At 44.7% G+C, this 21996-nt stretch overlaps 1 protein-coding gene across 3 annotated transcripts in view; it reads left to right on the forward strand.

Annotated features, from left to right (window-relative positions):
* Tbc1d22a (TBC1 domain family member 22A) overlaps positions 1 to 21996 on the forward strand; it is a 297396-nt gene that overhangs the window by 88970 nt on the left and 186430 nt on the right. For all 3 annotated transcript variants that reach the window (XM_048444913.3, XM_048444912.3, XM_085678867.2), the window contains exons 6-7: positions 8547 to 8675; positions 10493 to 10555. In XM_048444913.3, the coding sequence (XP_048300870.2) occupies positions 8547 to 8675; positions 10493 to 10555 (192 nt within the window). The remainder of the gene's footprint in view (positions 1 to 8546; positions 8676 to 10492; positions 10556 to 21996) is intronic.

A 21996-nucleotide genomic window follows, 5' to 3' on the forward strand; every position in this document is an offset into this window, starting at 1 on the left:
GTGCAGATGCCCAGGTTGGACCCCAATGTTATAGGGCTCAAAGCAGTGTGGAAGACAGGACCAGGATGCTCATGAACCAGTTGGGAAGTTGGTCTCTAAAACTGCCCCAATGAAGGCAGTTGCCCAGTGGACCCGAGACACTTGGACTAGGAGGCTGACCTGGGTGGTGGTGGGTGAGTAGGGACGACATTATGAACCTAGTTCAAGGTCTGGCCCATAGTGACCTTTCTCCAGCATGCACATGGTTTGTCATTAGCACAAGTCTAGTGTTCATGAATAAGTGTTACTTTAATTAACGAGAGGAAATTCTGCTCTAGAGAAGTCTGGGTATGTGGCTCTTGTTCTGAAGAAGTAGCAGAGTGCTGAGCCAGAGCACCCATTAAACAGCAGTGATAATATTTAACTTTTAAATTACATGCAAGCAGCATAGGACCTTTTTCAAAATTAATCCCAAAGAGAATCATATTTTTGGCTCTTTTTTTTTTTAAAAAAAAGTAACTATTTCAGAAAGTGAACATAAACTAATTAAACATTGAACATTTATGCTAGAGAGTATATTGGCTAAAAATGACAGTGAGGCTCCAGTATCAATGCATCTCCTTTCAGTGTGTTGCGGTCCGTTTGCATATGAACACAGTGGGAGGGAACACATTGATTTTTGTGTCACCAGGACAGTTTGGATTTAAGTATCTGCATGCATTGTTTTACATTTATGATTAGTGTTTTTATAGCATGCTAATACAGCAATTAAGTCTTCTGTAGTTCTGTCATTTAAAATTCATTGCATACTTGAATGTATTTCATTTGCATAATTTCTAGTCTTGCTTAATTATCAAGAGGCCTCCACTTGCACATGTGTTTTTCCTCTAGGAAGGGACTGGCAGGAGAATGGGCGGGCCTTTTATGATGGCATTCTTGCCTTTTAGAATTTGTGTTTCATTAAGTTTATATTCTGGGAGCAGGAAACTTCCTGAGGTTGCTCATTCTGTTCCCTATGAATGCTGCCAGCATTTGTGTGTGGCTGTCTACATTCCCTGCCGACCATCCTGGTGATTCCACTGTCTAGGATTTCAGATGGGGCCTGGGCCCTTCACTCTGGCGGTTGGATGAGGCACCAAGCCTTTCATCTGCCTGGCTCTTCTTTGGTCTTTGCCCAGCCTGGACTTACTTCCTGCACACCTCCAGACTCTGTTTAGTTTTCCATCCTCTACTGTCACAACCAAACCAAGACAGGAAACTGTGCTAACTTAGTCTCTCCCCAGACTCTAGGACAGTTTCATCCTTCCTTGGATTGTATCGTGCCAACACCATCCATTCATCCAACATTTGCTGAGTGTCTGTTATGGGGGGACAATGTTCTAAGCCCTTGGGGGTATCTGTGAGCTGAAAGTATGTTGGGTAGGAGAAGTTGGCAGAGGTGATTGATAGGTGATGGGCAGGGTAAGAGAGAGGTCAGGGTGCTGTTTATGTCTGTGGTTCTCGTGGGCCTCACTGAGAGATGATGTTTGAGCTAGGATTTGAGAGAGGGCTGTGCGGGTGTTTGGGGACGTAGTCTGGTTCTGACTGTTTCAGTGCCATGTTGGGTACAGTATAGACCATATAGTCAGTCCCTTTAATCCCTAGAGCGGGTTGGCATGAATGATGATGAGGGATGACTGCTCAGTAGCAGAAGCTAAGACAGCAGAGGGAGAATGGAGACCACAGAGGGTGTGGCATTGTGAAAGGGTTGTGACTGGCCACAGACATCTGAATGGCAGTTATCAGACTTAATCCCTAAGTGCCAGCTGGGTCAGTGTTGTAGACCTGCCTCAGCTGCACAGCCCTGCTTTTCTGCGCTAAGGCAACCAAGGAATTGGTGTGCGCTGCACACAGCCATGTTCTTTGCCAGCTTTATTCACAGACTGGTAAGTTAAGAGTTGCCTGGCCTGTGATTGGAGCTAGTGGGTCTCAGAAGTGGAAATAGTGAGTTCAGAGGGAGACCCTGAGACAAGGAGTTGTGATGTCTGAGGCATGTTTAGCTGCTTAGAAGGCCGAAAATCTGTCACTTTGGGAGGTAGGAACGTGTGTGCTCTGGCTGGGGAGGAGGCAAGGCCAGATGTGGCCCAGGCAACCTGGGATCATATCCTGAGTTTGAGGGATTGTTGTGGTAAAGTGGTCTGTTCCAGTCTCAAAAGCCTTAATGCAGAGATAAATGCAGGCCAGAGAGTGGAGGAAGATGGGCATGTATCTCTCTCATGGACAGCTCTCTGCAATCTGGTTTCTCCCCAGAGTCACCTTGTTGACAGAGAACTCAGGTGTTGCTGTGTGTGAGAGGAAGTCTCAGTGTGTACTGTCCCTAGACTCTCTGTGAGTTGGAGTCAGCTGGCACCTCTGGTGTGGTAGGAAGGCTTTAACTTGAGTCTGACATTATATCCCTGTGGCTTTGACCGTATCCCTGAGGTTTGTCAAGTCTGTCTCCCTATCTGAAAGCAGAAACATTGACTACCTCTAAATGACTAGGACTAAAGTAGCCCTGAGTTGTATTGTACATGGTGGGACCTGTTTCCGGATGCCTAGACCCTAAATAATTGCATAGAAACTGTATTAATTGCAATACTATTTGGCCAATAGCTTAAGTGTATTTCTAGATAGCTGTTACATCTTAAATTAACCCATTTCTGTTATTTTATATTTTACTACAAGACTCATGGTTTACCGGCAAGTTTCCAGCATGTCGTTCTCCTGCGGTGGCTACATGGTGTCTCTCTGACTCTGCCTACTCTATTTCTTTTTCAGTCTAGCTATATTCTGGTAAGCCATTGGGTGAAAGTAGCTTCTTTATTAACCAATGGCAATATAACATATTCATAGCATACAGAGGGGAATCCCACATCACCTCCCCTTTTTTATCTAATTGAAAAGGAAGGTTTTAACTTTAACATGACATGATTATATATAACAAAACAGCTATCAAACAAGAATTATAGATACAATATTTATATCTACTTTATCTTTTATCATAACTAAGAAAACTATAATTATAACTATTCTTCAACTCCATCAAAGACTCCAGAAGGACATACTATTACCTAAGTTAATAGTAAGTGCATTGTCAGCAGCTTCTAAAATTCTAGAATTTACAGAGACATCTTGCTGCCTGGACAGTCACCCAAGTTCTTCTGTAACATTGGGGTACTCATCTTCAGCCTATAGGCCCATAGTATCTGGCAGACTTTTCCATGAAGCAGGAAATTTCAAAGACAGTTCCACCTATATTGATAATTTTCAGTCACTTTCTTCTGTGTCCTGCAAAATGTCTGACAGTCTCTTTCATTAAGTAGGAACCCTGAAGGACTGTCTCAATTCTTTAGGCAAGTTCCATAGTCATCTGTGGGCTCTGCATGTCCAGTTCATACAGCATAACATCAAGCAGTCCAGGCAAAAGCAGTTTCTTGCTCAGATGGCTAGTAAACTCCATAATGAGCCTCATCGATGTCAATCATCCTCTTGAAGTAGATTGGTGCTGCTAGGAGCAAATGAGTCTCATTGTCATGAAAAGTTCTAAGATCTTAAAACATTTTAAATGCCATATTTTGAAGGACTTTGAAAGATTTGAAGAATCTTTCCAATCTGAAATATATCTCTGTACTTCTAGAAAACCACTAACATGATTACAAGTTTGACTATAATGGATGACTATTAACCTGTATTTTTTAATTATACATTATATTTTAAAATGAACTGCACAAACACAATACTTTAAACAAGAGCAGAAATATGTATAACAAAATGGACTTTAAATTTGTGTCAATAAACCAAGATCCATACCAATCCAAAAATATTCATCTCTATATCATATTTTCCCTTTAAATGTAAACAAACATCTATAAACAATCATTTAGGGAATTTGGGCATTGTTCTCTCCAAATCACTTCCTGGTTTTTGTTGGGTGAAGTAATTTTGGGGGTTTATGAAGACCTTTCAGGGATCTTTCAGGGGGTCTTCTTCCATTGATCCTCATTAGTCTGGAAGGAATCCACAGGTTCTCATCCTTTGTGGAAACAAATACAGAACCTCTTTTCCAAAGCAACATATCCTGAGACCTAAATTTTGAAGTCAAGATATCTTTAAAGTATATATGTTGGTTTAGCTTAGCAACCTGTACAATGAAATATCTCTCTGTACTTAGTTTATTCACAGTCAAAAATTCAAAAAAACATAATAATGTACATAATCCAGACTCTCTGTGTATATTCCATCTTTACATCGCTTATTTCTCTTTACTCCTTTAATCTGTGACTCTCTGTACTCTGTCTCTTTAAAGACTTTAATTTATTTTTAAAACAATATACTTCTTTTTATAACTGTCTATATTTCTCTCTCTCTCTCTCTCTCTCTCTCTCTCTCTCTCTCTCTCTCTCTCTTTCTCTCTTTCTTACCTACATACATTTATCTAACACTGTCACCCATTTAGAGGTCTTTTCCATCTGAATTTGTCTTTATTGCCTGCTTATCTGTAATTATTTTTTGACCAGAAGTGCTTTTTTTCTTTAAAATGCTAAGCAGGTGTGACTAGATCCAACTCCGTGGTCTTGCCTGCTTGCTCTTCCCAGTCCAACATGGTGGAGGCCTATTCACTGCCTCTGAGAGCCATGCTCATTGCCCCAGCTTTAGGGTCGCAGGGGGTCTATGTTGTTACCATTACACAATTTGTTACTTATTGCTCACAGATCCCATTGAAGTGCTCAGCCTCCTGTAAGAGCCTGAGCTGTTCCTGTAACTAGCATGAATCAGGAAGTCCTCATTTGGAAACCACACAGTTTTTTGCTACTAATGCTGAATCAGGAAGACTTGTCTTAAAGGAGCTGTGGCGCCCCTGTTTGCTTCCAGCAAACAGAGCTTATGCTTATCTGAAAAATAAATGCGGCTACTAAGTTGTGCTTGGCTCTTGTTTTTGTGGATCTAAAAGTCTTTTTTTTTTGTAAGTTTTTTTTTTTTAAAGTCTTATTTGGATCCATGCCCCAGACAGTGGGTGCCATTCTTTAAGTAGAGGCCGCTTACTCGTTTCCTCACCTCCCAGACCGGAAATAATTGCACAGAAACTATATTATTTAAAACACTGCTTGGCCAGTAGCTTATGCTTATTTCTAGCTAACTCTTCCATCTTATATTAACCCATTTTTGTTATTTTATATTTTACCACGAGACTTGTAGTTTACCGGCCAGGTTCCAGTGTGTCTGTCTCCTGCGGCAGCTACATGGTGTCTCTCTGAGGCCGCCTACTCTCGCTATATCTTTTCCAGTCTGGCTATATTCTGTTAAGCTTTTGGACAAAAACAACTTCTTTATTAACCAATGGCAATAAAACATGGTCATAGCATACAACGGGGAATCCCACATCAGAAGCTGCACCTTCCTTAGAGACCCTGGGCAGTTATCAGACAAAGAACAAGATGTATCTAAGGAAGTTGTTATTCTCTAAGTTTATATAAACCGGAACTGAGATAGTTACAAGGAGAAAGGAGGAAGAGACAAAGCCTACTGCCTGGATGGGTTGTCTCTGGGGAAGCTTCTAACTGGATGAAGAAATATCTGTCTATACCCTCACCCTTATAATTTTGTGCCTTCAGCTCAGGGGCAGGCCTGTGTCCCTGGCACTAAGAACTCTGTTGGGACGTCCACAGGTGTTACCAGGTGGGTGACATTCTGGCTAGTTCTGGTCCCGTTGGTGAAACACCTGGTATGTGAGGCCGACTGCATTGGAGTCGTAGTAGTCTCCTTTCTGTAGGGAAGAGAAGGGAATGCTGCTGCTTGTGCTTTCTTGTTGGCAGAGTGCTGCGAGCCTTTCCCTTGAAAGCTATCAAGTGAGCATTTTCCAATTTGTTCACCAAGTTGTGAGTTATGTTTGACGTGTGTAACAGGGCTGCTCCGGTGTGTCATTGGTCACCTCTTGTGGGCTCCTTGGGAATAAGCATTGGAATTGGGGGTGCTCACAGCTCTCACGTAGGAGGAGTTCATGTCAGGAAATAACCAGATGTGTGTTTCCACTTGATGATTGGAAATAGTGTCTATGTTAGAAATGGGACGGGCTATGTAGATATGTGTAGACACATGGCATAGCTGTTCTGCCTTCAGGATGGTGTCTCAGCGGGGGCTGACAGGCGTTCTTGTAAGACTCCATAGTAAGTATGTCAGCACATGGATCACATGCAGCTATGGAATTCTGTGGGCGCTGTGACAGAGCAGCCACACATTATTCAACACACAAGCACAGTGTGTCCCAACAAGATGTCATTTACAGAAACAGGTGTGAGTTCAGTTGGTGACTTCTGTTGTCGAGTGGCAATTAATCACAGTGAGAATGTGATTATGATTTTATCTATCTATCTATCTATCTATCTATCTATCTATCTATCTATCTATCTATCTATCGTTCTGTGTTTTTAGAGACAGGGTCTCACTATCCTGGAATTTTCTTTGAAGATCAGGCTGGCCTCAAGCTCACAGAGCTCTGCCTGCCTCTGCTTTCCCAATGCTGAAGTTAAAGGCGTGCATAGCTATGCCTGCCTGTGATTTTAAAGTGCAACATATAAACCTAAATGTTGGGCAGTGGGTGTCTCCCTAAAAGGATCCATTGTTGTAGCACAACTAATAAAACCCAGATACAGATATTGGGGTTCAGCCTGAAGACAAGAAAAGCAAAGCAGCCAGCCACTGGCTCTTACTTCTACCTCAGTCCGAAATGGCGATCCTGTCTCCAGGAATCTCAGAGTGAGACTGAGCCTCAAACCTGTCCCCTGCCGTCTTCTATTCCTCTCTAATGCTGGGATTAAAGGCATGCATCACCTACTGTCGAGTTTCTATGGCAAACTAGTGTGGCTACCAGGATTAAAAGTGTGAGTCACCACTGCCTGGTCTGTCAGGTTTATCATTGTGGCTGTTTTACTCTCTAATCTTCAGGCTTTACTTATTAAAATACAAATGTCACTACAAACTGTACATTAGTAAGTGGGACTTTCTCCAAGTGAGAGACTGCTCCTCATCACAGGACAGCCTCACCAGGGCACAGCAGCACATCTCCACAGTGAGGACAAGGGTGTTTCCCACAGGCCTCAGCTGCAGACCTGGGAGGAGGCAGTGACCTGACTGGAAAGTGGACTGCATCTGTGCTCATCCCTCAGCATTGCCCCTTGCTGTGCCACCCACAGCTCCCTGGGAAATACAGATTCTGGTTCAGATAGATGGCTGCAGAGAAGTCGGAATGGCCAGTGCGGGAGCTTTGGTTGGAGCAAGCACATGCTGGCAAGGCTGGAGAACAGCTTGTACCTTACCACTGTGGTCATGGGGTGGCTGCTGTCACTGCTAAGACTGCATATATGCATCTTGATTCACGGAAGCAATAAAGAAAAGCTCTGGGCTTTGGGTCTCCTTGACCTCTGAGCCTCAAGGTCTCTGTGGCCAGAGGAATGATGTACCCATCTAGTGTGCCTCAGTCAGTGCTGGCTTGAATTGGAATGGTGTCACCTGTTTGGAAAGAATCTGACAGTTTCTTAGAAACTTCTGTCTACATTCTGATGCAGCATCTCTGCCCCTTGCTATCCAGCCCTGAGAAGTCAGAGATGCATGTTTCCAAAGTCTGCAAGGATACCCATTGAGCTTTGTTCATTCATAAGTAGCTTACGCGAAGTGTGTGGTCTAACATGTGCCGTGCAGCCTCATACCCAAAGGTGGCTGATCTCAGAAGACAGTGTGTACAGAATCATAGATTCTAAGTAAGTCTGTTTTTGGAGAGTCTCAAACAAGCCCAGTTATCCCTAGTAAGTAGCTAGCACTTCCAGGGTCCAGGTAGGATGGTGGGAATGGGTAGCAGAGGACACCATCATTTTGGGCAATGGGAAGTTCCTTCTGTCTTTCAGAGAACAATAGTCAACTACCTGAAGCTCTACTTGAGACCACAGGTCTATGCTTAAAATTGATAAAGTTTCAAAATTATACCTTATGTATTGTATCATAAGATTAATTTAAAATGTAGAACAAGGAAACAAATAAGCCACACAAAATGTCAAGCTCTTTATGACTGCTGGAGTAGCCTACTCCTTTCTGGACATGTGTCCATTTTATGTATTGCATAGTGTCAGAAGCCCCATAGACTTCAAAGAGTAGATTCACAATTACCTACACAGCTGCTTTGAGCACATAAATGCAATGTGTGTGTATGTGTGCATGGTATGAGTGTGAGACCAGACAGGCTCCCAGTTCCTTGTGGACATGAGCTCTGTGGAGAGGGCTTTTAGCATCTCCGTACCATGTGTTAGGAAAGCGTACAGTCCAGGTGCCATCAGATGACTTTTGATGGTGATTTAGACCTGGTTGATGACACTGGTGGGGGTGCTGGTGCTGTGTGCTGTCCTGTCGCTTTGTTCTGTGTGGACAACTTTTTCATAATGTCCTCCCTTCTGTGTTAGGTGGGTTTCCATATGCCTGGGTCATTCTGGAAGTGACCACTTGTTCTTCACGCTCCGGGTGCACAGTAACCATGGACGCCTGTGTTTCTTTTGCTCCTCCAGGGTTATCTTCCTGCCAACGTTGACCGGAGACCAGCCACACTGCAGAGAAAGCAAAAGGAATACTTTGCTTTCATTGAGCATTATTACAACTCGAGAAATGATGAAGTTCACCAGGACACATATCGTCAGGTATGTGGAGCTTTCTTTTTCCCACGTATCACTCAATACTGGGATTTGGAGCTGGTTTGTGGGGGATGTTTCATCTATCAGGAGCTGATAGGCTTGCAGATTTATATTTTCTAACAATAAACATTTGAAAGCAATTAACGACAATTTGCTACCAGCAGCAACATCTGGCTTATTTGAGTTCCTTCTCAGAGGTAAAGTGTGAGACTTTAGTCAGGTTACAAAATAGATGCTGAGCTCTGTTAGTGACGACCTTCATCTGCCTTGGGTGATGGTGGTCATGTGGCGCCTTGACCTGTTCCTGGTACTCTCTAGCCTGCTTTTGAGAGGTGGCACCTTGACCTGTGACTGGCATTCTATACCATGCTTCTGGAGGGTGGTACCTAGGCTTGTGGCTGGCACTCTGTAACCTGTTTCTGTAGGACTATAGCTCCCCAAACTATTGACTTCCTGTATTTGATTATCATATATTTACTGGCCCCTGAAGGTTTATGTCCAGATCACATGCATCTAGTTAGAGATAGCATTTGCATGATTTGGCTTTCTCTCTTTAGGTTGGTCTTGCTAACACTTGTAGCCTTTCTCCTATTTTCCCAGGCTTGCGATTGATGAGGCAGGCCAACAGTAGGATATGGGGTATGATGGATGTGCCGTCCTATCTGCATAAGAAATACATTGTCCGTGACTCTTGTATAAGTTGGTCCTTACTGGTAGTGGGCATAGAGGAAGGTCCATCTTCCGTGAGTCTAGTGTACAGTGTGCATCTCTCCACAGGACTGTCACTGAAGGAAGCATTGTACTGAGAGTGGCTCTCCAACCAGTGGACCTTGGCATCCTTGTCCCTCACCCATGCCTGGGCTTCTGCATGTGGCCCTCCTGAGTTCTCTGACCTTACTTGACCTTGCTGGTCTATGTGGGTGTCCCTCGGCAGGCTGCTCGTGGATTTCCTTCTGTGTGCTCTCTGTGTATTTGATTTGCAAATACTCCTGTTCCCTTGTGCTGAGGACTCAGACTCTACTGTCACCAGGAACCCTTTGAAGGACACAGAAAGCAGGCCTTTTGTAGGTGAGAAGGTTGAACCTAATGGCTCATTCTTGGCCACAGGCCAGCTAGTGTTAGAGTCAAGTGGTGACCCCAGTTACTAGATGTTAGCTGCTTCTCTACACATGAGCAAGGATAGAGATAAACTGTGAGTCCCCTTTGGGTTAAATGGCTCGTCTCTTCTCTGTCTGTGAAGGCTGTTGCTCTGGAACCCCAGAGTGATGCTAGTGCTGCTGGTATGGGGTGCCAGCCTGTGATGCCACCTGTGCTCAGAGTGTTTCTGTTGGGTCACCTTTTGGACCTCACCCACGGGAGGTCTCTACTGAAGTTCTGGCAAACAGTGGCAAGACTCTCATGTCAGGTGGTGCTCAGGCAGGAATCTGCTGACACCAGCAGAGATATTCAAATGCTTCCTTTAAGGTGTCCTAGATTCCTCATGGACATTGGGCAACAGAGGAAAATATGACCTGTGTTCCAGACAGTCTTGCACAGCTGAAACCCTAGGCACTGTCAGTATCCTTGAATCATGCTCAGGCGTGGGCCCAAAATCAATGTTCACTGATTGCTTTGGCTTATGTTACTGTGGAGCTGAGGGTCCACTCTATTCCTAACCATGCAGCATGCCCGTCACCCGAGGACAGTTGAGCCTTGCTCAGTTGGGTACCTCCTACGGAGGAGCCTCGTGACAGTCCTCAGAGCAGGTGAAGGGCAAGTAACATGTGTCATCCAGGACTTCTCTCATCCTATAAGATAAACATATATCTCTCCTGCATCTGCAGATCCACATCGACATCCCTCGGATGAGCCCCGAAGCGCTGATTCTTCAGCCCAAAGTGACGGAGGTAAGAGGAGCGCTGGCCGGGGAGTCTCTGCTGATGTCTGTCTCTGTGTGTAACTGCTGCTCACTGCACTTGAGGGGCCCGATCCCGGAGCCCCCAAAGTCCATAATTAGTGGACATGTGAACCACTGATTGTTTTCAGAACATTATTCTTGTGTTACGATTCATACAAAAGAATATATGTAATATGTATATGAGTATTTATAACAGAAACTTATGTCCTTGAATTTAGGAGTTAGAATCTCTCCAGTGCTGACCAACTGCCTCTGTGAGCTTGAAGCTGGTAGCATAGAAGCTATTTCTCCATGCTCATGGTTCTGCTACCCCAGCTTCATCTCTGACCCCACCCCCATAAAAAGGGGTAGACTGTCTGTCTTTGACTTATATTTGCCATACTTTGTGACTTCAGCACTAAGGAAGCAGTGTGGTGTTTCTGTTGAGTCTGGAGCTGTGTGTGTCATTCTTTGTGCAATTCAGTCTCTGCGACTCCTATTTTTTCTACTTGTGTAGCAGTCAGGACGCATGTCTGGACACTTCCTAATGTTAGGCTGTTGGGACAGTGTTGCTAGAATCCTCATGTACATTTATGCGTGTGTACCCCTGTGAGAATTTCTTCGAGGCTTTCGTGATAACATCAATATGCTTCCCGGAGGGGTCTGCAGATGATGCTACCTACAGTGCTGGAAGTCCGGATTTCCTGGACAGTTCTGGGAGCATGGCCAGGCTCCTGAGCTCTGTGCGTCTGGTGGATATTCTTATCACCAGATATAGATATGCTCCTGGCTTCACGGTCCCTGGCCAAAGAGCATCTATGCATATAGAGATGGGTGTCTTCTGTGCCCTGTTCTGGGAAATGCTTGTTATTGTCTGGACCACCCCCCTTCTTTTTTTCACCCATTAAAAAATAAGTTTGTCATCTTTATACATTTGGGATTCTGATTTTTGACAGTTATGGGCTATGCTTAGCCTTGCTGAGTTGGATATGATGCCCCCTTAGGTTATTATGGGATGCTTACTTTAAGAAATCTTTTCCCTCAACATCTGTCTTGTAAGTCTTCTCTCATCTTCTCATCTGAAAGTTTTTCTTTCCCCGCCATTCATTTAATTTGTAGCTGATAGCAGCCTCTGCAGGCAGGCAGTCAGTGGGGACTGTGCAGGAACTTGGCCTTGTCACTGCAGCGTTCTATCTGTGCCACATTCGCAGGCGTCCATGAGGACCCTAGTGCCTCCCCCTTACTCTTCTGAGTTGACTGGGTTATTTTATTCTTTACTCATCCATGTTATTTTCAGAATCACCTTGACAGTTTTCTTTCTAAAGTCTGTTTGATTTCGGAACGGAATCTAGCCCTATTTTTATTTGTTTTTTTGAGACTAGGTCTGTCTAAGTTGCCCACTGTAGCCTGGAACTCACTCTTGCACATTCCCTGAACTTCAGATCCTCTTGGTCTTATCCCACCAAGTATCTGGGATTGTAGGCCTGGGCCAGGAGACCAGGGGACCTTTATGGAAGGCCTTGTGCATGCTTTATTAGGTTTATTCCTAACCTTTACATTTTTGTTACTAAAGTAAGTGATATCGCTTTAGAGGAGACTTACTCTCTGAAATATTTTGTTTTTCATCTTTATTTTCCCCCAGTAAATGCATTTTGAACTGTGAACATCTCTTGCTGCTCAGTAAAGCTACTCAGAAATTCTAACATTGCTGAAATAAAAGTGCTCATAGATTGTGGGGCACAGAAGGGGAAATGAGTTTCCGCTGGAGCGCCGCTCCGAGGCCCTTCTCTCTGATGGCCCTTCTCAGTGCTGTGCTCACAGAGTCTGGAAACAAGGCTAATGCACCTCTCCTTTACTTAAGGTTTTCTTTAAAAATGGGAAATAGACTTTAGTTTGTCTTTGTGTGATTCTGTTTTCACCCTACAACTTGGCACATTGCTTATAGAGCTGGCCTAGTGACCTCTGGTCTCACTTGTGGTCCAGAGTCACTGCCATTGCTCTGTGGTCAGGCGTTGGCACTTTTGCTTTGGAGCATCTCCCTGACTGTGAGTTTCACTTAGCCCCTGAGACTCCTCCAGAGGTATGAGGTGTGTATTGAGCAGTTGGCAGGGTTGAGCAGGGACTATGCAGCCTGTCGGACAGGCAGACCTCTGGGGGAGGAGGGCAGACTATCCAGGCTGCCAAGGGTGACTGTGTATAATTTGAGTGTGACTGCACTGGGGAATATGACATGAGGAGCAGGGGCTTGAGTAGAAACACTGAAAGGTGGGTCTTGCGTTGGCCAGTTTTCAGGAGCCAATTAGATTTCTGGCACCTCGGAAGTTGGGCTATATCCATGGTGACAACAAATCTATTGACATGGTAGCTTCATGAGCTAGAAGTTGATTAGCGTCTTCAGAGCTAGTTGTTTGTCGGATGGCTGGTTGCCACTGTGCACTTGACTTTAACCTCAGAGTCCAAGCAGCTGCTTGGTGCTCTTGCTCACATTTGCATCCCACTAGCAGGGAATTAATAAGACACAGATAGGAAGAGCAAGCACATCCCTTTGAAGTCATGAGTTGGCAGTGTGCTACTGCTTGTACCCAGTGACTTAGTTTGGTGACAATGGAGTTACTTCACTGGACATAGATGGGAAAATGAAACAGCGTCCTGAGAACAGAATTTCATGTGGCAGCTTGGTGGGGCTCAGGGGTGTTTTCTGAAATCAGGCCCCCCCCCCAACAAAAACTTCAGTATTGATATTTGAAAGAAAGTTAGCCACTTTTCACTTTTAGTTCCTGCCCATTTTGTTGAATGAAGTCCATCTAAGATGGCCTGTGGCACTTAACTATTGTGGCTAGTCCTGTGTGTTTGTTGAAGATCCGTTTTGAAGTGCAGATTTGGCAAGTTCAGTATTTGCGCAGGGGCCTTTCCCCCACAGCCGTCCTGTTGTCTGTCCTTTGCTTCTTAGAACAGCCCGAGTAAGAAGAAGAGACTGCTCCCAGGTTGCTGCTGGGACATGGTGCCTTGTTACACCTGAACAGACCCAGCGTAGTGAACCATATAGGCCGGGAAACCCAAGCTTTGACCCGCAACTCTGAGTGGACCTAGGGGCTTCCTGTGACTGGAAAAGAAGGGATGATTTTTGAACTCAGGTCCCAGTGGAGCATCAGCCTCTTCTGTCAGACATCGAATGATTTATGAGTGGAGGTGGTAGTATGCCTAGGTCTAGATCCTGGTCCCCATATGCCTTGTGTGCTTGGGGTGGGGGTGGGGACTGGGGACAGATGCTGTTCTCTGCTCTGTAGCCCCTGTTGACAGGACTCCTTATCTGCTGGTGCACCTGTGCTTGCCATGTGACTGAAAGGACTCTGGGGCCCGGCAGCAGCCCCCTGTTCCCTCCTTGTCGGGACTGTGCTGTAGTGTCCCCGCCCTCATCTGATGTTCACTGTCCACGTCATCACGAGCTGTGCTGAGATGCTGAGTGGGAACCACCTTGCTGTTACTCTGGCCTTGGTCTGCGGGCTCTGCCAGGGAGAAGCTGCCCCTTCCTTCTCACTGCGGCCTGATTCTTCTTACAGGTTTTCCTCCCCCCTACTGTGCATTTAGAGCAATGGATAGCGACACTGGCGTTCCCACAGCCTAGCAGTGCTGAGGCTGACGTGTCTCCCACATTGGTTTTGCTCCTTGTCACTTTACTTGATGTCTCAGTTATAGTTTTGTTGCTATGAGGAGACACCATGACCAAGGCAACTTATTAAAGAAAGCATTTACTTGGGGGCTTATGTACAGTTTCAGAGGGTGAGTCCACGATCATTGTGGTGGAGAACATGGCAGCAGACAGGCAGGCATGGCGCTGGAGCGGTGCTGAGAGCTGACATCTGATCAAAAGTTGCAAGCAGAGAGAGAGGTGAGGCTGAGCCTGATGTGGGCTTTTGGAACCTCAGAGCCATCCCCAGTGATACACTTCCCTAGTGACACCCTTCTTCAACAAAGTCACATGTCCTAGTCCTTCCCAAACAGTCCCCAACTGGGAACTAGACATTCAAATATATGAGCCATTCTTGTTCAAACCACTACACTTGGTATTATAGTTTCTTTTTTTATTTTTATTTTTTTAATTTATAAAAGTTTATTAACTTTTAAAAGTTTCCATTTCTGCCCCTTTATTTTTTATTTTTATTTTTAATTCACAAATGGAGCAGTTTAAGAGTCCAGGAAATTTGACTTGCTATTGAATCAGTCCATCAAACTTTTCTGGTTTCTGTCAGATAAGAGTTGGTCTATCAATCTTTCCTCTTCTTGATTTTTATGGCAAAAACATCAGAGCAGAAGACTGGCTGCCTGTAACATATATGCCCAAGTTAAAGAAATCTAAGATTTAATTTAATTTTTAATTTCAAGTCCCCACTGTCAGGCCCACGACAGAGAATGGTGTTGGTGTCTTTGAAGTCCCTTCTTTTTCCACAAGCTCCTCTATATGATATAAGTAACCCCTGGGATAATGGTGGCTTTCTAGGTTTTTGTCATGGCTTTGTCATGTGGCGTATGTATGAACTGCTACTCATTATGGTAGGCATTGATAGACGGTACTAGCAGTATGCTTATGTGTAGTGCTTCTTGGGCAGTGCACCCCTGAGTATGTCTGTCCTTTATAGTGGTAGATGTTGACAGATGGTGTTAGCAGTGTGCGCTAGCTAGTGTGTTTCATAAGGGTGTTTTTGTTCATACATAAAGTACTTTGAATGGATTTACCTGACCATTACATGTCTATGTGTTCCCTATTCCCTAATGGTTTCATTTTTACTTTAAAAAAGCCAATCATACAATATAATGGATTTCATTAAAACATTTTACACATTTATGTACTTTGCTTGTGTTCCTGCCATTAATTATCCTTTCTTCTGCCTTGCTCACTTGCCACTTGTTCCTTTCCTGAAACCTAATTAGTCTCTTCTAGTTTTCTCTCCTTCTCCTTCCTTCTCTCTCTCCTTCTGCCCCCTCTTTCTCCCCCTCATGTATATACACACACATACACAAACACATACACTCATGACCATATTCTGCACATAAGAGAAACATGATAATCATCTGAATCTAGCTTATTTCACTTAACATGATGCACTCCAGTTCCATCCATCTTCCTGTAGATGGCAGAATTTCATCTTTTATAACTGAATAAAACTTGATTATCTACATTCACCACATATACCACATTTTATTTCTTTCTCTCATTTTTCTTTATTTTTCAAGACAGGGTTTCTTGCTGTAGCCTTGCAGACCAGGCTGGCTTTGAACTCACAGAGATCCACCTGCCTCTGTCTCCTGAGTGCTGTGATTAAAGGCATGTGCCACCACTGCCTAGCTACCACATTTTCTTTATTCATTCATATGTTAATGGATTTGACTGTTGTGCATAGCCTTTCATAACCATACTTAATTCTCTCCAGCTAAATACCCAGAAATGATGTAGGAAGATCACATGGCAGTTCTGTTTTGAGTGTGTTAAGGACTCTCTATACTGATTTCCTAGGGCATGCACCTGTTTACATTCCCCCATCTGTGGGGTAAGGCGTCCCCTTCCCACTAGCTTTAGTTATTGTTTGAAGGGTAGTCTTTCATTTTGGAGTGAGATAGACTTTCAATGAAGTTTGGATTTGTTATTTCCTTCATAGCTAAGACTGCTGAAAACTTGTTAATGTATTAATTGGCTCTATGTATTTTCCTTTTAGAGACTTGTGTGGTCAGTTCATTTGCCTGTTTATTGATGGGATGAGGTTTTGGTGTTCAGCTTTTTGTGGTTTTTGTAGATTCTAGATATCAGCCGCCTGTCAGATGACAAATTGCTCCCTCCATTCTGCATGCCGTCTCTGCACTCTTGTCTCGTACAATCCCATCGGTCAGTTCTTGCTGGAGTTTCCCAAACCACTGAAGTCCTATTCCTATGTTTTCCTCTCAGGTTCAAAGTTTGAGGTCTTATTAAAGTCTGTCATCTGTTTTGAATTGATTTTTTAAACTTGATTGAGAGATAGAATCTAAGTCATTTTCCTCCAGTGGTTTAGAAAAGGCTGTGTTTCCTTCAGTGTCTGCTTTGGCACCTGCAGAAAGTCGGGTAGGTATAGCTCCGGGGGCTTGTTTCTGGGTCTTGGGTTCTATTCCCTTGGTCTGTGTGTCTGCTGTTGTTTGTTACTGTGTTTCTGTAGTGTAATTTGGCTCAGGGATTGTGATGGCTCCATCATTGTTCCTCTGCTTCTGGCTTGTCCTTCTACATGTGCATTTTTGAAATGGTTCCCATGTGGAAAGCCAGCCAGCTGTGGCCCTGGCCACCAGCAACCACCTGTTTGCCATCTGTCAGGATTTCCTTCACCTGGCCTTGGCTCCCTTGGTTTGTTTGTCTTCTTTGTTCTGACTTGCCCTTGATTATTGCCACCTTGAGTCTTGTGGGCTAGGTCCAGGCCACCTATGCCTGGTTCTGTTCCTTGATTGCTTCTACCTTTCCTTGTGTGTTAAGGTCAGCTTGCTAGGGGTTATGAACTTGCACATCTTGAGTTGCATCTGTTGATTAGTTTGGAGGGAACTAATATTTTGTTTTTGCGTTTACTTAGTTTTTGTCCTTATTTTTAAAAGATTAATTTTTATTATATATACATATAAATACACACACACACACACACACACACATATATATGCATATTTACCTACACCACATACATGCAGAAGCCTGCTGAGGCTGGAAGAGGATGTCAGATCTCTTGGAACTAGAATTATATACCATTGTGAGCTACCATGTGGGTCTCTGGAAGAGCAGCAAGTACTCTTATCCACTGAGCCATCTCTCTAGCTCCCTGTAAGAGACTGCACTTTCCAGTGGATACCCATGCCCGATTCAGGCTGCGCGCTTTCCCGAACTCGGGCCCACGAGAATGGACGATTGTCCTGAGGGTTAAAAAAAGAGACACACACAAAAGAGACCTTTGCTCATTTACCAGAGTAAATGGCAACTTTATTAAACTCAAGTTGGGTATTTATACCAGTGGGCAACCAGGATCAAAAAGGGCAAGGCCTCCTCCCAACAAAAGCAGGAAGGAGAATAAAGGCCCCAGTAAAGGAAAACTCCTCCCACCCAGAGGGGGCTGGGGAACTGGCCTCTGTGGGAGTTTTTCTCCAGGCAGGTGGTCGAGGGTACAAGGCAATGTCAGACAGGTTAGATGGGCCTTGGCGCCTGAGCTTCTTTGAGGCAGGTTGAGAAATTACCATTTTAAAGTAAAATAGATCCCTCAGGCTAATGTACCAGGCTGTAGCAGAACCAAGGACGGACGGAACTAGCAGGAAGCTTAGCTGGTTAGCTTAAACATTATTTGCATCCAGTATTTTGGTCTCAAGGATCAGGGAGGACAGGGTCCCACAGCTCCCCTTGTCTTTATATTTAAAAAAGTTTCTTATTTATACTTTTATTTATTTATTTACTTATTTATTTGATGTCTAAGGGTGTTTTGCATGCATCTGTGTCTGTGCACCATGTGTATGCCTAGTGTTCATAGAGGCTAGACGATGCTGTGAGATCATCTTGGAACTGGAGTTACAGATGACTGTGAGTTGCCATGCAGGCTGGAAATGAAACCCAGGTCCTCTGTGAGAGCAGCTGGTGCTTTACTTACTTGAGTCATTTCTTCAACCTCACTTCTCTTTAACTTTAAATGGAGTTTTACCTTGACAACCTGTGAAATGTGCTCAGACTCAGTCTTATAGTAGCCTTTAAAATGTCACTTTCATTGTCTTACTGTTTTATTGTCAATATGTAGAGTGTTAATACTTGGGTTAATGCCATTGTCACTGTAGAAAGTGCTTGGGACACAGTGCAGTTGGAATCTTGATTCACAGTGTGTACCTCATGTGACAATATGGTTGTCTTTTTGAGACACACTTCAGGCTTGTTATAGACTTTTGCTTTTTAAAGATTTATTTATATTTTTGCTTATGTGTGTGTCTGTGTGAATTGATGCCATGTGTGTTCAGGTGCCCATGGGGGTCAGAAGAGGACATCAGACTCCTTGGAATTGGAGTTAGAGGCATTTGTGATGTGCCTGACATGGGTGCTGGAAACTGAACTTGGGTTCTCTGCAAGAGTAACAGTTCTTGTCGTCCTGAGCTGGCTCTCCAGCCCCTCAGTGTGTTCTCCACTTATGTTTTGTTTCATTCATCAGGTGTTAGGACTGGTTCTTCTCCTTAGTATTCTGTGCTATATGAGAACCCCACAGGTCTTTCTGGCATGGCCTGCTCCCCTCTCAGAAAGACTTTGGTGGTAGTGTGTGTTGTGGTGGCAGGATTATTTTATTTATTTATTTATTTTACATTTCTGACACCAGGTTTGATATGGAATTCTGAGCAAAGTGACATTTTGTTGGACCTCTTGAGTCCTGGACATGAGGCCCAGTGTAACTTCCTAAGCCTAACTTGAGTTTGGTGAGACCTAGTGTAACTTCTTGAGCCTAGCTTGAGTTTGGAGACCTGTCTCTGGCTACCAACCTAGGCCTGCCTCTGCCCAGCCACTGCTAATGTGGCAGAATATCTTTGGCCTTTATTCCTTGGTCCGCCTCGGCCCATCCCAGGCTTCTCCGCCCCCATCAAAATTCTATATAAGTCCCTGCTTGATACCATTAACCGAGATCCTGCTTTGACAGACTCCCGACTCAGTGGTTGTGTTTATCTCTGGTGGCCAAATGGGGGAGGGCGGCTGCTGAGTTGTTCAACACTCACCATCCCGCTCAGCCCCAGGGAAAGATCTGGCTGATCTGGCTCTGCCCCTGCTCTTTCTGCCAGAGAACCCTCTGTTTCCCTTTTAGTGTGCAGAACATCTTGGTTCCCTCATGTGTGCTGAGTGGCTATGTTTGGTTCTGCAGAGGAAGCATATGGTGGATGTTTGATAAGACATACCAAGTAAGGACAGGTGTGCTCAGACTCTGTGCGTGTGTGTGCGCGTGTGTGTGCCTATACGTGAACATGCGTATTTGAATGTGTTTGTGTACATGTGTATGCATGCATGTATGCTCACCCACGTAGTTTGTATTGAGACAAGGGGTTGCTGTTTGCATATCTTTCTCTGTTGCTTCTTCACTGTGTGTTTTGAGACAGAGCTTCACTGAATCTGGAGCCTGTGCTAGGGGGTCTGTCCATCTCTCTCCCTCTCCCCTTCCAGTGCTGAAGTTCTGGTCATGCTCCTCATAGCTCAACTTCTTTTATGTGGGTGCTGGAATTTTGAACTCAGGGCCCCATGCCTACATAGCAGGGACTTAACCTACTGAGCCACATCCCCAGCCTGGCCACTTGATTTCTTCAGACATGGGGTAATGTGTGATAGTGAGCATTTCATTATCAAGTTTAAGAAAAGAGCCTTTAGGAAGAGTTCAGAGTTTGTCCTACTTCTGATGCAGTCCCCCTCTAGCAGACATGGATATCAAGAATGGTGAACAGACTCTAAGAACTAATAATGTCTTTGAGTGTCCATGGTCATGGCCTCTCAGATCAGTATATTTCCAGTAGGCACATCCATGGAGCCAGGGTCTCTCTTTGTTATGCCCTTTGGTGAATCATGCATGCTTCTCCACATCTCCAGCATGAGTTAATGTCCTGTGCCTCATATGACTTCCTTATATATACTCTTTGCTGTGCTGACCCTGCCTCCGCTGACATTCCTATTAATGTGAGCATGTTGCTTCTACCCTTCTGCTCAAATTGCTCAAAAATCCAAGGTTTTTTTTTTTTTTTCTCATGGAGTTGTGGGCTCTATGAAGAATGACCCCACTCCCCAGAACACTTTCAGATGATATGGCAAAAGATTTTCAGGAATTGTTAAGTGACTGTGGAAAGAGGACTGGTTTTGCCACTCCAGCCACTGCCCACTGACTGGAGGTCAGCTTTAGCTTCTTCTCTAGCTGCCTGGGCCTGCTCCTGTTCTGTAGTTCTGGGTAAGCTAGGTCTTTGAGATCATCCAGACAGGTGACTTGGACAGCTGAGCTGACTGAGAGCTTTCCTTTGCTCATAAGAAACTGGAGCATTTCTGGATTTTTCTGAGGAGTGCAACCTGCTCTTTGAGCTACAGGAATGATGAGGTATGCTAGGTCACTAGTAGCTGGCAGAGCCTGCTTTGAGTCTTCCTCAGGGGCATTGTTGGTTCTCTGTAGAGGAACTGGAGGGCACTGGCCTCCTAACTGCAAGTTGGGCTCATCTGTCCACAACACACACTCTGTGCTCTTAGTGCCTGTGTTCCCCCAGGAGGGTGCTGCGCCTTACTCTTGTGTGGTCCTGATAGACCTTGAGTCCCACTGACAGAGGCTGGTGCTTGGAGCCTAAGTCTTAGAGCCCAGGCCAACTCAAGTCTTTATCCCCAATCTTCTCAGGCGTTTCATGATGTGTCCTGTTTGCCTCTGTGGGTGTGATCAGGTGGAGCTCTCCTTCTGGTTGGCTGTGGCAGTCTGCTATGCACTGAGGGCCTGTACTGTGGATTTGTTAGTGTGGATTTGTGTGTGCACGTGTCCCAAGTCAGCATTGACTTTCTTTCCTTGGTTGCCTCCATTTTTATATTTTCAATCCAGTGTGTCTCACTAACCTTGAAGCTCTTAGATTTGGTGAGGCAGGCTGGACAGTGACCTCCAGAGATTTGCTACCTGTCTCTGCCTCTAAGATCGGGATTATAGCCAGCTCTGACTTTTCATATGTATTTTTGGAATCCTACCTGAGGTCCTTGTGCTACAGGGTGGCACTTTGTGCCTGTGCTGTCTCCCTAGCCTCTGAGTTTGTTTTTACTTTATTTTAGTTGTTTAGTGGTGCTAGTGATTGTATGCAGGGCCCTCACCCATGCTAGGCAAGTGCTTGGTTAGCGAGCTGTGCCCCAGCCTCTGAACTTGTTTAAATATTCATTTCTCTCTAGGAAACTGTTGACTGATGGAAAATGTATATGAATCTATATGCATGAGTGTGTCACTCATTCAGCAAATATTGAGCTGGCGCCTGCTGTGCTACAGGTGGTGCTTGCTTGTTATTCACTTGAGCAGCGGGGTGGTGGTGTACTGGTGTGGGAGTGGGGCTGGCTTTCAGGGTTCATTTTGCCACTGATAAGCTCCATGTCTTGGGATCAGAGGCTGTGCTTGTGTGGGCTCTAGGTCTCTCCTCTGTAGGTCATGAGTTGATGTGTTTTGGGGCTCTAGACTACCAAGCCCAGTCATACATAGGGGTGCAGGTGATGTAGGAAGGGCCTGATGTCCCAGAGTGTGCTGGCTCTGCAAGATTTGGTGTGCTTAGAGGGTCTGCGACCCTTTTATTCATGTGAGCATTCTTTCACTGCCGTTACTGTACTACTTGCCTGTGTGAGGTCTGGGCAGGTAGTAAGACCTGGCCTTGGCTGACTTTGGAACCCAATACTAAGCAGGAGTCACCAGTGAATGACAATGGGAAGGATGGGAGACCAGAGAGTCA

The sequence above is a fragment of the Myodes glareolus genome, chromosome 19 (genome assembly GCF_982192425.1).
Source record: "Myodes glareolus chromosome 19, mMyoGla1.1, whole genome shotgun sequence".
Classification (NCBI taxonomy): Eukaryota; Metazoa; Chordata; class Mammalia; order Rodentia; family Cricetidae; genus Myodes; species Myodes glareolus.